Raw genomic sequence first — 13898 nt, 5'->3', positions numbered from 1 at the left:
GTCTCCCCAAGCGATAGAAGCATATCAACCAAGGTACTACAGTCTACGATACAAGTCAGCCTAGTACGGATTGCCGATCATCGACCGATCCGCCACCATCGGGATCGGCAATTAGCCTGCAGCTGTTGATCGGCATTGAAATTACCCGACATGGGTGAAGACTTGAGCGTGGAATGTGCAAAACCCATGCACCCAGTTACCAGCGATACTGGTATGTTGGCTGGTCAAAATCTGGTTGAATGCGGGGAATTGTAAACAACCAACAACCGATCCATGGATGCTTCCGTCTGGGACGAGAGGGGCCGTAGACCAGCTCGTCCCGCTAACAGGCTCCTCTCCACCTTGGCTTCGTGCGGAATTCAGTAGATGGAGGATGATTGGAGGCATGGGATCGTGGAATGGATCGACACCCCTTGGTTCGACTGCTTTGGTTTGGTTACCGATTGCGACCATGCGCTGTTTTCCAAACAAGCCGATTAGGGCTGCAATCGGTCGTCACGTGAGGGACGCGTGTTGTCGGACATGATTCTATTCAGAACGTCAGGCTTCTCCTCTTAGGGCACTTCTGCTTCCGTCACATTCCACGCTCCAGACAGTTGACCGCATGGGTAATCGATCACGAGAAGGCTAGATACACCATACTGTTTGGGATAACGCCATCAACTTCATGATGGTTGCGGATGGGACTCTCAGGCTCTCGAGGCCTATAAAGGACTCCTCAAATCACCAGCTCAATCAAACTTCATCATCATCATCTCAATCCATCAATCAACCAACCAACCAACCAACCAACCAACCAATCTCTACTCTCTCGCTTTTTAAGCAACTCTCTCTCCTCACACAACCACCACAAAACCAACTTATCCACCTTCAAATTCTCTCAACTCCATCACAATGCACTACTCCAAGATCGCTGCTCTGGCCCTCGTCGCCACCGCCAACGCCGCTCACCAGAAGCGCGACATCACCACCACCGTCTGCTCGACCGTGACGCTCACCACCCCCATCGGCCAGAGCACCGCGCCCGCTCCTCCCACTCATGCCAACCCCCAGCCCACCCATGAGGCCCCGGCTCCCCCGGCTCAGCAGCCTAGCGCTCCTGCTCCTCCTGCTCAGCAGCCCAGCGCTCCCGCTCCCCCGGCTCAGCAGCCCAGCGCTCCCGCTCCCCCGGCTCAGCAGCCTAGCGCTCCCGCTCCCCCTGCCAAGCAGCCTAGCGCCCCCCCTGCCCAGCAGCCCAGCGCCCCTCCTGCCCAGCAGCCCAGCGCCCCGGTCCAGAAGCCGGTTGCCAGCTCTCCTGTCGCCTCGTCCAAGGAGAGCACCACCTCGTCCCACGCCACCAGCACCAGCGCCAAGGAGAGCGAGACCCAGGAGACCGAGAAGCCGGCCAAGCCCACCTCCCACGTCACTCCCTCCAACCCTGGCTCTAAGCTCGCTGTTCCCGGCATGGGCGCCATTGGCACCCTCGCCCTGGGCCTGTTCATCCTGGCTTAGATTCTGACATGGCCTCTCTCTCTCTCTTTACTCGAATAAAGAGGAATGGCCCGGGATGATCTACATCTCATATCTCACAATAGTACTTACTGTACACGGGAAAAGTACCAGAAAACCCGAAAAAGCACAAAAAGAGCCGCAAAAGGCACTGGCAATTCAAGGAGTTTGGTGTATAGTTCTTCATTTCTTTTGGCATTGCGTTTTTCTCATACTTGTTACTTTTATTACTACTATATAATTAATCTAATATATATTATGTTTCTTTTATAATTCAGTCTTCAATCTGTATGTCACATCCACAACCCACTATAATGATTAGCATGTATTGTACCTCATTCAACGACCCCGCCCGCCGATCACTCTACTATAATATATAGAAATAGAGGACTAGGTCTATTAAGTAGTCGGATCGGACGCAAACCCACCCCGCAGGATCCATGGGGGCAAAGGGACCAGCGCCAGCTGAATGCAGAATTAAAAGACCGGGATTGTAACACCTCGGTGGCAATGAGTTCTCTACTCAGCTGAAACATATATCGTTGCATTCTTGGCGGTTGAAGTAACTCATGACCGCTACGCCAAAGCGTCGACCAACGCATGATATATGGCTTAACCTGACTAACATCCCAACAGTAACCCTATATTCAGTAAGACGGTTTATTCTTACTACTGATCTCTGCGAGACGGGGGGATTGAAGGATAGATCCTATGGGCCATAAGTAGTGGGTATTCTCATCCTTTTTATCTCTTTCTCCTGTAATAAACAACGTCATTCAAACTACTATACTGCAATTACTCCTCCACCCACTACAAAGCCAAAACTCTTTCAAACCCACCAAAACCCATCTACCCAAAAAATGCCACCTACAAAATGAAGTCCACGAATACCTTTATCCTCCTGCGACCCGGCTGTTTGACTCGCATTGAGTCAATCTCAAGTCAAAAGTGGTAAGAGATGATTTGATCGGTGAATGCCAAGACAGCAAAACAATCGGCTGCATGAAGGGCCAAGGGGGGGGGCTTAAGTTCAAACCTCCAATCTCTAGCCCGATACTCATAGTAACCTACAGGTTCGCTGTTTACAAAGATAATAAAGAAGAATCAGAATAATAATACAAGACGCCCGGGCGAGGAAGGATTGATTCCTTCGATCCTGCAGATTCCTGCCGGAGAGTCGGAACCTAAAAGCGAGCGATCGAGCGAGAGAGAGATAGAAACAAATTATAAATGGAGCCTAAATGTCTCTCTGTTCTCTTTTCCTGCCATCTTCAACGATAATTTCTCTAGTCACTATAGTCCATACTACAACCACCTTCCCACCTTGATACGAAAGATATATATCCTCGGCAACCCACCCTCCCCTCTTCATACCCAAGAAACCACCAAAATGAAACTCACAACCACCTCCATCCTAACCCTCCTCCCCCACCTCGCCGCCTGCATCTGCAAAGACACCGAAGTCGGCATCGGCTACATCAACTACGACAACAAAGCAGATCGCAAAGGCGCCCTCATCGCCAACGACTGCAACGTCATCAACCATACAAACAAAGATAACTACTGCTACGGATGGGGCGAAACATACCAAGTGCACTGCGACGAAGATCACCGGAATGCCCAGTCAGTGACGATCAAGAAGCAGGGCCGGATTGATGAGTATCAGTGTGGAGATTATGTGACGGGAGAACAGTGTGATGGGGGTGTTGTGGTGGGGAAGTGCTGCGCGTTGGTGTGAGTTTAGGAGGGATTTGTTGGTGTTGTTGTTGTTGTTGTTGTTGATTTTCTTCCTTCTGTTCTTTCTTTCATATTCCTTTATGTATGTTTTCCCATGGAAGTATAAGAGTCTGGGAATCATGAAAATGTGGATTGTGAAACTGAGAGACATGTACCTAGGCAATATGCCGGCTGTTATATATAACTATAGTGTTTCTCTCACATGCATTACTGTTTTGACTTTTCCTTTGAAGCAACCTGTCGTCCCTAATTCGACGCAGTGTTGAGTAGATAGTCGAAACCTTCAAGCTAGGCAGCTAATATTGTTGACCGGAATTAGGACCAGAAGCTGTTTGTTTCTATATTAGTGGGATATGTGTGTGATATGACTGATGTCCCAACATATATTTATTGGACAATTATATAGGCAATATATGTATATCAATTATAGCCATTCATATCTAATCTAACAAACCCTTGTCAACAAACAAACCATATAGACCAAAAAGAAAGAAAACATCACCCCCAATTCCTCCACTGACACGCACACCCCCCACTCCCCCCATCAACACCCCCCACCCCTTCAACAAATCCTCCCCCTTCCCTTTCGCCCCATCCTTCCCCTTTGCAGCAGTCGAATTCAGATTAAATATCCCCGGCGCAGGATTCACCAGCTCCCCCCCAAACGCGCGATCCTCAATCTGCAGCTTCTTCTCCGTGGCGTTAACATGCTGCGCCGTCTCCATCCCGTAGCAGTAGACCATTTTGCTCGCGGCGTTGCCGCCGTGTCTGTCGAGTGTTATGGTCACCGGGTAGGGGAAGGAGCCGGGGCGGGAGAAGTCCGTTGCTGAGGAGGATGAGGATGGGGATGTGTGGCTGGTGGTTGTGGATGGTCTTGCGGAGGATGATGGGGAAGGGCTGCGGTCGAGAAGATGGCCTTTGCTGGGCTTGGTCCAGATCTGGACGAGGAAGCGGGTTTGGGACCAGGTGCAGCGGACGCGCGCGTCGGCTTTGCTGGGTCCGCCTGGGGAGTCGCTGTCGGTGTCGTTTTTGGAACCCGTGAGGACGGCGATCGAGTCGAGGAAGATGGAGCGGTCGAAGTAGGTGTAGAAGCCGTAGTGTTCTGTGTCTTGGCCGCGGTTGTAGAGGCGGATGGGCTGGGAGGATGGGAGGGGGTAGAGGGTTGCGGATGCGGCTGTGCCGTCTGGGTCTGTGGAGGGGGAGGGGATGAGGGTGTCGATGTCTGGGAAGGGGTTGGTGTCATCTTCTTTCTTATCATCGTTTTCATTATCGTCGTTTTTATTATCATCGTCAGCGCCGTGGGTTGTATTGCTGTCTCTGCGGGAGAGCTGGGACTTTGGCTGGGTGGTTGACAGCAGGGTTATGAAGAAGGGTGTTTCTTCGCCGGCGAAGGGGGCGCTGTTCCCGTCTGTTGTATTACCTACGAAGGCTTGATCTTTCAAGCTGGGCGGAAGAGGAGACGGATTGAAAAGCTCGGCTGTGCCGCGCGAGCGGAGCCTGTCCGACGGTGATGACGCAACAGTCGTGCTATTGGGGTATGTCCCATTGCGGAAGCGGATCTCGACGCGGAAGTTAGGCTCGTCCGCCGCGTAAGGCTTGTTAGTCTCATGCTGCTCGTTTGGTAGAGCGCAGCTCCAGAGCGCGCTGGGGGTGATGCACCCCGAGTCCTGCTTGTGGGCTTCCGGGCCGGCGATCGTCGCGATCCCCGTGGGCATGGGCGGGTAGCCTGTGAGGTTGAGCCACTGGGACTGGATGGGCGTTGCGTCCCCTTTTCGAGTTAGGAGAATTGCAAGTAGTAGGGAGGCCAAGACGATGAGGACGAAGAGGAACGCGATGACCATGTACCAGCGTCGTTTTAGGCGGCCTTCGCGGCCGGAACGTCCGAAGCAGCCTTTTTTGCTGACGGGGCCTCGTCCACGCCATAGGCCTCCGGCTTTTTTGCCTGCGGCATCTTCCTTTTCGTGGCGTTGCCGACGAGACTCGATTCTGTCTTGCTCTGTGGTTGAGTGTGTGGTGGTTGTTTCTCGTGTGATTGAATGGGGCCCTGGACGAGGGGGCAGCGAGACAGGGGTGCCGTGGCGAGAGATGTATGCAGGTGCTGGCCCGGTTGGCATCTCGCCGAGGGGAATGGATCGATCGCCCTCTGTTTGGCGCTGAAATCCGGGCGAGATGGGATCGGGAGCCTGTGGTTGCGCTTGGTGATAGGGGGGTGCAACCACTATGTATTGGGGGCCGGGATGCTGGCCAGGGGCTTGATAAAAGCCTGGTGCAGGTTGGATGTAGACGGGTTGGGCCGGTTGGGTGGGTTGCATCTGGGGGTATATATGGTCGACAGGAGCTTGGACAGGTTGTGTTAATGGAAACGGCTGGACGGGTTGGGCAGATGGAAAAGGCTGGACAAGCTGGGCAGTATCTGTAGTTAGGGCTAGAGGAACAGGATGTCCCTGCTTCTCGGACATGTGTTCAGCTAGTGGGGGTGAATGTCCAGCCCTGCTGACTTCTGGTACAGGACTCGCAGCCCCGGGGACTTCTCGGGAGGTCTCTCTCGGACTATCGCCATCCTTCGGCTGTTCTGGGGACTTTGCAGTTTCCGAGCCAGCAGATGACTTGCCATCGACAACAGTCGGTTCGGGTTGCGCAACCACAGCAGCAGCAGGAGGAATCACCAACCCCCTGTCCTTGTGGCCAGCCTGTGATATGCTATCATCCACATCAACGAGTAAGTTCCTCTCATTGCTGCCAGGAGAATCTAGGGAGCCCGCCGCAAAGCCAGGAATAGCATCCTTGGGCGTAATCGAGCAGACATGATTTATACACTCAAAGTAAGGCCTCCTGCTGAACAGCTCATGCGCACTAGCCTGGTAGTACTCCGCAGCCTCACCCTGCACCGTTTCCCCAAGGCCCATGAAGCCCCCAGCACCCGGGGTATTCGCAGCAGGAGTCTCAGCTTTGCTGACATTGCTGGAATCGAAATCGGAGAATGGGTTCCAGTCGTTCTTTTCCCAGCTCATTACCTCGCCTCTATTGGCGACGGCTGTTTCGGGGGTTTCTGGCGAAAAGCAGGAGATTTCTTTCTCCTTCTCCCACCATTCGTCGTCGCTTGAGCCGGTCACGTCTGTAGCGATGGTTGGTATGGGGGGTCGCTCGGTTGTCGTGGGTGTTCTCCGGCTGGTCATTGTGTTTGAACGTCCGAGTATTGGGGAGAGAAGGTATGTCCACCACCCTTGGGAGTAATGTTTGTTGACCTCCGACGTGGCGCTGTGGCGGGTGGCAGTTAGACGATGGAAGGCCTTCTTTGCACTTTCGTTTGAGTACGACCGGGAGCGTCGTCCTGTACGCGGGCTGTCGTCATCTTCGAAGACTGTTCCTGTGGAGTACGCGCGCTGTCTCCTCACAGACGCAATGGAGCGTCTCTGGCTCAACTCGGGACTCGTGGCCTCGAGGCCAGAGGCTGTGTGGTGTGCGGGGATCGCAGGGACAGGAGGGATGCCGAGACCGCTGGTTTCGAGGAGTGGCGTAGGCTGGGAATAGACGCTAGATGTTGCTCTGGGACGCTGGTCCTGGGGTCGGAGGCTCCTCCAGAATCCTTCTTCTTTGGCTGGCGTTACGACGATCGAGGGAGTCAGTGGTGTGCGTAGACCATCCGCGCTGTCCAACTCCTTCGTCCGCTCACGTTGTTCGCCAGACTCGTCGGCCGGCAGGGTAAATCCGATCATGATGGGTCGATCCGAGGGGGACAGCTCATCTTTCTTGTTCTTCCGCGGCGACATTTTGGACTTGATACCCCGCCAGGCTGACCCATCTCTGGACTGTCCCGTCAATAGCGCAGACTCCTGATTAGCCCCATTCTTCAAAATCCCCTTAACCTTCCGTTCATTCTCCCTCCTCTCAGAAAGCACCTTCAAATCATTAAGATCCAAAAACGCCGGCGCCTTCCCACCACCGCGCTTCGTTGACCCCGCGCTCGAGAAATCCGTAACCAGATTCAACCCCACAGGTTTCTCCGCGCCTTTCTTCCTCCCACCAGACGTTAGGGAGTTCTCCCGCGGACTCTCCTGCGCGAGGCCAACCGTGCTCCGTCTCCCGTCTCCCGCATCAATCTCCGCCTGGCGCGCAAAGGGATTCCGGTCAGATACCTTCGCTAGAAAGGCATACGGACGATTGCGCTCCAAGTCGCGGTCGTCTTCGGAGGAGCCCGTCGGGCTGGCGACTTCTTCTGTGATAGGGGAGGACAAAGGGAAGTTGGGGACGGTGGGGATCCGCAGTTCGTTGTGTACTGTTCGAGGCTTGTGGGCCATATTGAAGCTGCTTCTGTTTGGGTTATGGGTTAGTGTGTGAAGGAGTGGAGATTCGAAGCTGCAGTCTTACACTTCAGGACTGAACAGTGAGGTGTCGAGGTTGATGCCGATATAATGCAAGTTGAAGTTGAAGTTGAAGTTGGGAGGGGCTCTATTGAGCTAAACAATGCAACAAATAAGGCTGAAGCAAACACAGAGAAAAAGAAGACAGTTTCAGCTTCTGCAGACAAGTCATGGAGAGCTGAATGGGCAGTGATAAATGAAAGGGCTAGACAATGGCGTTTCCAGACAATGGCTGCTCAACACAAGCCACCACTTGTATCATTCACAGACAATGGCCCAAACAAGGACAAGGACAACAAAGAGGCAGTAGTCTCAACAAAGATGACCCTAACCGTTTAGTCAAAGAATGACAGCTTTCAAAGCATGCATAAAGAGGGACCTGGTATAGCGAGTGTATCTATCACACGAATCTTAAGAAATCCACACAAGAAAGAACGAAAGTCCAAAGATGAAAAGTGAAAGAAAAGAAACCAGCCCACTCAAGAGCAAACAGCAGAAGTCCATAAGGTCATTCCTGTCACCCCAGCCAACTATTATTAGCCAGGAGCTCCCTTCTCCCCCGACAGCCTGGACAAGACACCTCCAGCAGAGTCGCAATTGGCCCAATTCACCCGTGCAGAACAGCTAAACAGCAGAGCTCCATAGCTCCGACCAGGGGTATGCTGCAGCATGCAGCCCTGCAAGCGCACCTATTGGACGAGAGCAGCAGATGGACTCTGCACGGAGAGGACTGAGCTGCAGGCGCGAGGAGAAGATTGGTTGTTGGGATCGACGCCGGTGTTCCTGTAGGCGCTGAAGTACCAGGTACCTACTTTAGTAAATGTATGGGATGAGGGCGGCGCTTAGGACGGGCGACATGACTGCCTTAGGCCAATCAGCGTTCTAGCCGCTGAGGAAGACGAAAATAGATCCCGATCAGGCACGCTGCATATGTTTATTTGGACTGTCCTATTCTGACTTATTGGATTAATATGGCCGGAAATTGTGGGTCGTAATACTGATAATCCAGAGGACGTTTAAATAAGTTATCCGATAATATCATTGGGAGTAAAGTAGTGGTAATGATATGAAGATAACATGGATATCAAGTGAGGAACACTGGTTCCAAAATGGTGGTATCATTTTTCGTTCCGTTATCTTCTTGGATACACGCCTGGTGAATATTTATTTACCTCCAGGTACAATATGGTCCTGGGGTGTGTAGTAATCAAACATTGCCAGATTCGGTCCCCATTCCAATCCCTAATCCCACATATCCCAGCCCAAATGCAAGAGACTAAACACTGATCGTAATGTGAAGCACAAAGTGAGGAGAGATCAGAGAGATCATGTCGAGGGTCGGATACCATAGGTCATCGCAGCCGATTCTGTCGACCACGCGACAGCCCAATAAGATGAAATAAGAATCAAGGGAATAGAAAGGAATGAAGAGGAATCAAGAAAGAGATCGCTCAAAAGAAGGACACCGCCCGATAAATCTACAAAGCCAACAAGAAGCACTCTTCCCATCCGTGCACTCATGGCAAATCGACGCGGCGGATATTACCGTCGTCCATCGGTGTACTGCACCCCCTGCATGGGGGCCACCGACCCATTCATGAGAGGAGGTAGACTCCGAGGTTGCTCGGGACCCATACCCGCTCCGGGCCCGTAGCTGGAGTACATCGGGCCATGGGCCTGGCCGTTGGCTTGCGCAGCCGCCATCTGGTGCTGCTCAAATATCGATGGCGGTCGAGATGGTCCATTGGACGCTTGGCTGATCTGGGCGCGCATCTCTTCGACTTCGGAGCGCAGAATATCGTTCTCTCGTCGCGCGTTACCCAGCATCTTCTCCAGTGACACAATGTAATCGATCGCTAGACAATAGTCAGTTTAAGAAGGGAAAAAAATAATCGCGCCGGGTGGACGAGATCATACCTCTCGACAAGGTCTCCCACTTGCTCGACTTGTTGGTCTGGCCTTGCGGGAGATGCCCGCGCAGGGCCTCGAAACAATCCTTCATTTCACTGCGTCGCTTGCGCTCCGCCAACTTGTGCGTGACTCGCAACTCGGGGGTCCGGCTGTACGGAGTGCTCCCGTTGGGCGTTTCCGGGTCCCCCATCAGCTCCCGGACCTGTTTATGCTGAAGGGAATGGTGATGTACGTTTTGCGGGAGTTCTTGTCGTCGCAAGTCAGCACGGTGTCCGGGTTCCACACCTGTCGTTCTCTCCCGTTCTGATGGCCACATACCGTGCTGCCCGCGCGGTAACCGGGACTCCGAGTACATACTACTGGCCAACGATTCGGCCACGCTCCCCTTGCGCGAAAACTGTGGGGTCGACTTTTCGGTGGTGGAGGACATCGAGTTCGAGCGCGCAACGTCGGGATCCGGGAACGCATAGGCCAGACCCGCCGTGGGCGCCTCTGCATTGTAGATCTCCGACCGGGGGTTCGATGAGATCGCGGGTGCCGTGCGGCCAGCCGCAAACGGGCGATTCTCATGACCACGAGGACCAAGAGGCGACAGAGGTTGGCCCGCGGAGTAGCGCGGCCCCCGATAGGCATTGTTCACGTTCATATCCTGGGGGATCCCGCGCTCCCGCTGTAAATTGGAGACGATCGAGGTCTGCGACACGTTGGCACTGTGATAGGGCGATGCCGTGTTGATGGCCAGCGAACTGATTCCCTGGTTCACCCGGCTGTCGACACTGCTGCGTCGGGATTCGACCGGCTCCGCAACGCTGCCCCGCGGGACAGCGCCGTCATAATTCTGATTGATCGACGGGAGGGCCGAGTTGGGGGAGGGGTGTGCGCCCGCGGAGGATGGGGTATTGGCGCTAGATTGGTCGTGAGGGTAGGGGGAGCGATCGGGGAGGACCGTGGTGCGGTTGGGAGACGGATGGGTGGATGTGAGGAAGGAAAGAGAGGGATAATTGCTCGTCCCATTTGTCGCAGTGGAGTAGGTGGAGGATCCTAGTACACGTGGTCAGTATCGGCGCCGCCAACCGCCCCGAGACATGGCGAAGACTCACTTGTGCTGTGAGGGATGGACCAACTTCCGGAGTCGCGTTCGATTGTGTTCAGCGAGGCATGGCCCGGAGACTTCTCCGCCGGCGCGCCGGCGCTCGTCATACTCGCCGTCAAGGTGGATATCGAGGGTAGGGTCTGGGAGGAAGAGACCGTCGGGGTCTGTGGGCCTGTAGTGGCTGGCTCCCACGGCCGACGGGTTACGGCGCTTTCCATAGTGACGGATTTAAAGATAATAGATGAAATCGAACGATTCAACGAGTGTCGAGGCGACCAAAGAAACAATTCAAGATTATTTGGCTGGCGTGTCGTGTAATCTCATATTCCAAAAAAAAAAACAACCAGTCCGATGTAACACCTCCGCCACAGCAGAGCTCACAACCACGCGGAGACCGTGAACGCTAAGGGAGGATCGGATGGAGGGAGTGATTAGGAGGATTGTTGCTTCGCGTCGGTCATATCATCCGGATGATGAGATGGAGGGAACAATTGCGCAACGAGTCAACGGTCAATGCTTGCACGGACGGTGGGACCTTTGACCAGCGCAAGGGCGAAAGTCAGAAGGTGAGAATCGCGTTCAGGCCAGCTGGTATCCACACCCGTGTGATATGTCCAACGAAGCTCGAAGGGTGTTGATGCGAGTTACCAGGTGATACCAGGCGAGACAACGGTCGGGTGGACGGTTCGTCGAAGGTGGATGGCGGAGGGGCGGGAAGGTGGGAAGGAATTAATGGACAGAGGGCTGTCTGCATTCGAAACCACCGTATGGGGTGAGGAGAGGGGGGGGATCGGGGGGATCTTGGGGGTATAAGAGGTCCGACAAGGAAAGGTAAAAAGAGAAAAAAATAAAATAAAAAAATAAAAGATAAAAATAACAAAATAAGGAATAAAAAAGACCAGGTTCCCTTTTATATAATGGATAAAACCAAATAAACGTAAAAAATAAAGGGAAGTGGAATCAAATAAAATTAAAAGCCCCAAGTGGTGAATGAAGAATACCTTCAACGAGTCAGTCTAGGTCAGTTAGGTTGGGAAGAACCGAATGGAAGCCGTAATGGACGGGGGGCGTTGGAGCCAATGGAGATGGGGATGGAAAGGTCTGAAGGAGCTTTTTTTTACCTTTGGAACGACCGATCCAACGTTGGAAATCGGGGGGAGCGGCGGGAACGTGGCACGAGCAGAAGAAGGACAAACGATTGGGCAGGAAGAAGTGTGAGGACAACTTTGACGGGGGGGAAAGAAGTGACCAGCGAGAGTGAAGCTGCGGGGGTGGAAAGAAGGAGGATCCAAGGTCGAGGATTAAATGGATTCTGGAGGGATTGAGGGGAAGCAGAGAAAGAAGGAAGAGGAATGGAAAGATGCAGAGGGGGAAATGATAGTAGACCGTCCAAGGGACGTCGATCAAGTCAAGAGTAAAGTAGAAGGAAAAAGCCGAAAAAGATGGAGGGAAGGGGGTGGAGGAAAAAAAAAGAAAGTCAAGAAAAAAGTACCAGCAGAATAATCAAAATAATAATAAAAATAAGAAATAAGAGAAGAAAATAAAATAGAATAAAATAAAAAGAATAATAATTAAAAACAGCAGTTTGGAACTCGATCCAAAGACAGAACAGAACTAGTCGGCGGGAGCTATCAATGATGTCCAGATCAAGGGCTTCCCGGGTGGAGTAGGGAAAATCTTGTGCTTTCTATTTCTTTTCTTTCTGTTATGTGATTGTTTTCTTCCTTCACTCAAACCAAGGAAGAAATTCCACAAATTTTAGAGAATGACAAGAAACTAGACTGGACAGTGACGATGATGGGATTCTCGTCATGTATGGATTAGGAGAATCCGACAGGGGTGAGAGAGGAGAGAGAGGGGGGGAGGGAAGAAAGCGGGAGAGATCAGATGGTAAAGAACGGCATTTAAACAACCACACCTCCCCAGATCCAAAACAGAATCATATTCATCCGGAGTATTCTCTTTGTTCTGTTTGAGATTATTATCATCATGAGTATTTGTCAACCTCATCATCCTTATCATCACCACAATGACAGGTCTGAGCTGGTGGGCAGTTTGATATCTTGTCCTTTTCCTCAATATCTGGTAATTTACCAATTTTTCTTTAATTATTTAAATTATGCTATACTATTATTACCTTATTACTTACCTTGATATTAACCCTATCATTTTACTTTATTTTTAATATTATAGATATTCAGTCTAATGTTCAATAATTGTCTGTTTACTCGAATGAAATCGTGATACAGGCACACCCTTCCTTCTGTGCATCCAGCAACCTGCACCACGCTTCTTTCCACCTTCCAACGTGACACACAACAAGAACACCCCCCCAGCCAATGCTCTTCAGGCAAATTGCACCCCCATGTCATTTCAGGTCCACCTTAGCGTGGCCCGACACTCACAACAATACCACCTTGCGGGAGGGTTTGGGTGGCTAGAGGTTATCGGAGGGACTAGCGAGTCTAGCCGGTGCCACACCTGATCCAGTCTCAGTCTTTGGCTAGAATGAGGAGAAGAAGAGAGGGCGATGTATTGTAGGTAGGTTGTCTAAGATTGTGTGGGAGATATGTCATAGTAGATTTATATTAAAAAGATAGATGTCACTGATGACACAAGCCTTGAAGGAAGCAAAGGCGAAATTAGAAATTCATGGATTAGATTGGAAATTCGAAACTCCACAGGAAAACGCACACATGTCATGACCTAAGAGGAACTAAAAAATAAGATAAATGAAATAAAAAATTTAAATGTGTTTTGAAAAAGAAAGAAAGAAACCCACCGCCACGAGGCGTCCGCCGGCTTTTTTCTCTGGGGGAGGAATCCAGGGCCAAAGACGCCGTCCCAGAGCTAAGCTGTCCGTCGTTCCCGTCTTGACAGAAAGAGTATTGTAATCATAGTAAGCCGTATCAAGTCATAAAATCATGTATAATTACACAACTATAATCGCTAAATCATAATAATCAAAGAGGGGAAAAATAAGATAGTTGAAACCTACTACCCAGATCCTTGATCAGACCCGTGATAACAGGTTCAATGTCAGGTACAGAATCAAGTGAAGTAATGACATGTTACTCTAAAACCGTTCTGTTGCTGAGCTGGAGTTGTCCGGTTCTGCCATCAGACTCGATTCTTCTGGTCCGTCCACACGAATCCGTCTGTACCACCTTATCTTATCCCCCCGTTTCATCTTCAAATTTTTAGATCTTATTTATATTGGTATCTATTATTTATTCTACATACACATATTTATATAAATAATATCATGGTTGTAATGATTATTCTCATGGATGTATTTCCCGTACCTG

The 13898-nt window shown here is 51.5% G+C and overlaps 4 protein-coding genes across 4 annotated transcripts; 2 read left to right on the top strand and 2 right to left on the bottom strand.

The window, feature by feature from the left end:
• The first annotated feature begins 836 nt into the window (after positions 1 to 836).
• On the top strand, positions 837 to 1594 carry P168DRAFT_338097 (uncharacterized protein). Its single transcript, XM_024841756.1, has one exon. It carries the CDS (start codon positions 895 to 897, stop codon positions 1489 to 1491), a length of 597 nt encoding a protein of 198 aa, XP_024695766.1. The 5' UTR covers positions 837 to 894; the 3' UTR covers positions 1492 to 1594.
• A 1208-nt stretch (positions 1595 to 2802) lies between these two features.
• On the top strand, positions 2803 to 3243 carry P168DRAFT_287665 (uncharacterized protein). Its single transcript, XM_024836625.1, has one exon. The coding sequence runs from the start codon at positions 2879 to 2881 to the stop codon at positions 3224 to 3226; it is 348 nt and encodes a 115-aa protein (XP_024695765.1). The 5' UTR covers positions 2803 to 2878; the 3' UTR covers positions 3227 to 3243.
• Positions 3244 to 3540: 297 nt separating this feature from the next.
• P168DRAFT_315689 (uncharacterized protein) lies at positions 3541 to 7523 on the bottom strand (the record flags this gene model as incomplete). Its single annotated transcript, XM_024839927.1, has 2 exons — positions 3541 to 3553; positions 3784 to 7523. 2 exons carry the CDS (start codon positions 7521 to 7523, stop codon positions 3541 to 3543), a joined length of 3753 nt encoding a protein of 1250 aa, XP_024695764.1.
• Positions 7524 to 9128: 1605 nt separating this feature from the next.
• P168DRAFT_231486 (putative HLH transcription factor (Hpa3)) lies at positions 9129 to 10808 on the bottom strand (the record flags this gene model as incomplete). The annotated part of the gene is made up of 4 exons (XM_024833282.1): positions 9129 to 9442; positions 9504 to 9743; positions 9816 to 10538; positions 10598 to 10808. The coding sequence occupies 4 exons, from the start codon at positions 10806 to 10808 to the stop codon at positions 9129 to 9131; spliced, it is 1488 nt and encodes a 495-aa protein (XP_024695763.1).
• Between the last annotated feature and the right edge of the window lie 3090 nt (positions 10809 to 13898).

Source organism: Aspergillus campestris (assembly GCF_002847485.1).
Source record: "Aspergillus campestris IBT 28561 chromosome Unknown P168scaffold_2, whole genome shotgun sequence".
Lineage (NCBI taxonomy): Eukaryota > Fungi > Ascomycota > Eurotiomycetes > Eurotiales > Aspergillaceae > Aspergillus > Aspergillus campestris.
The sequence above is the reverse complement of the archived record's forward strand: the minus strand, read 5'-3'. Positions and strand labels throughout refer to the sequence as shown.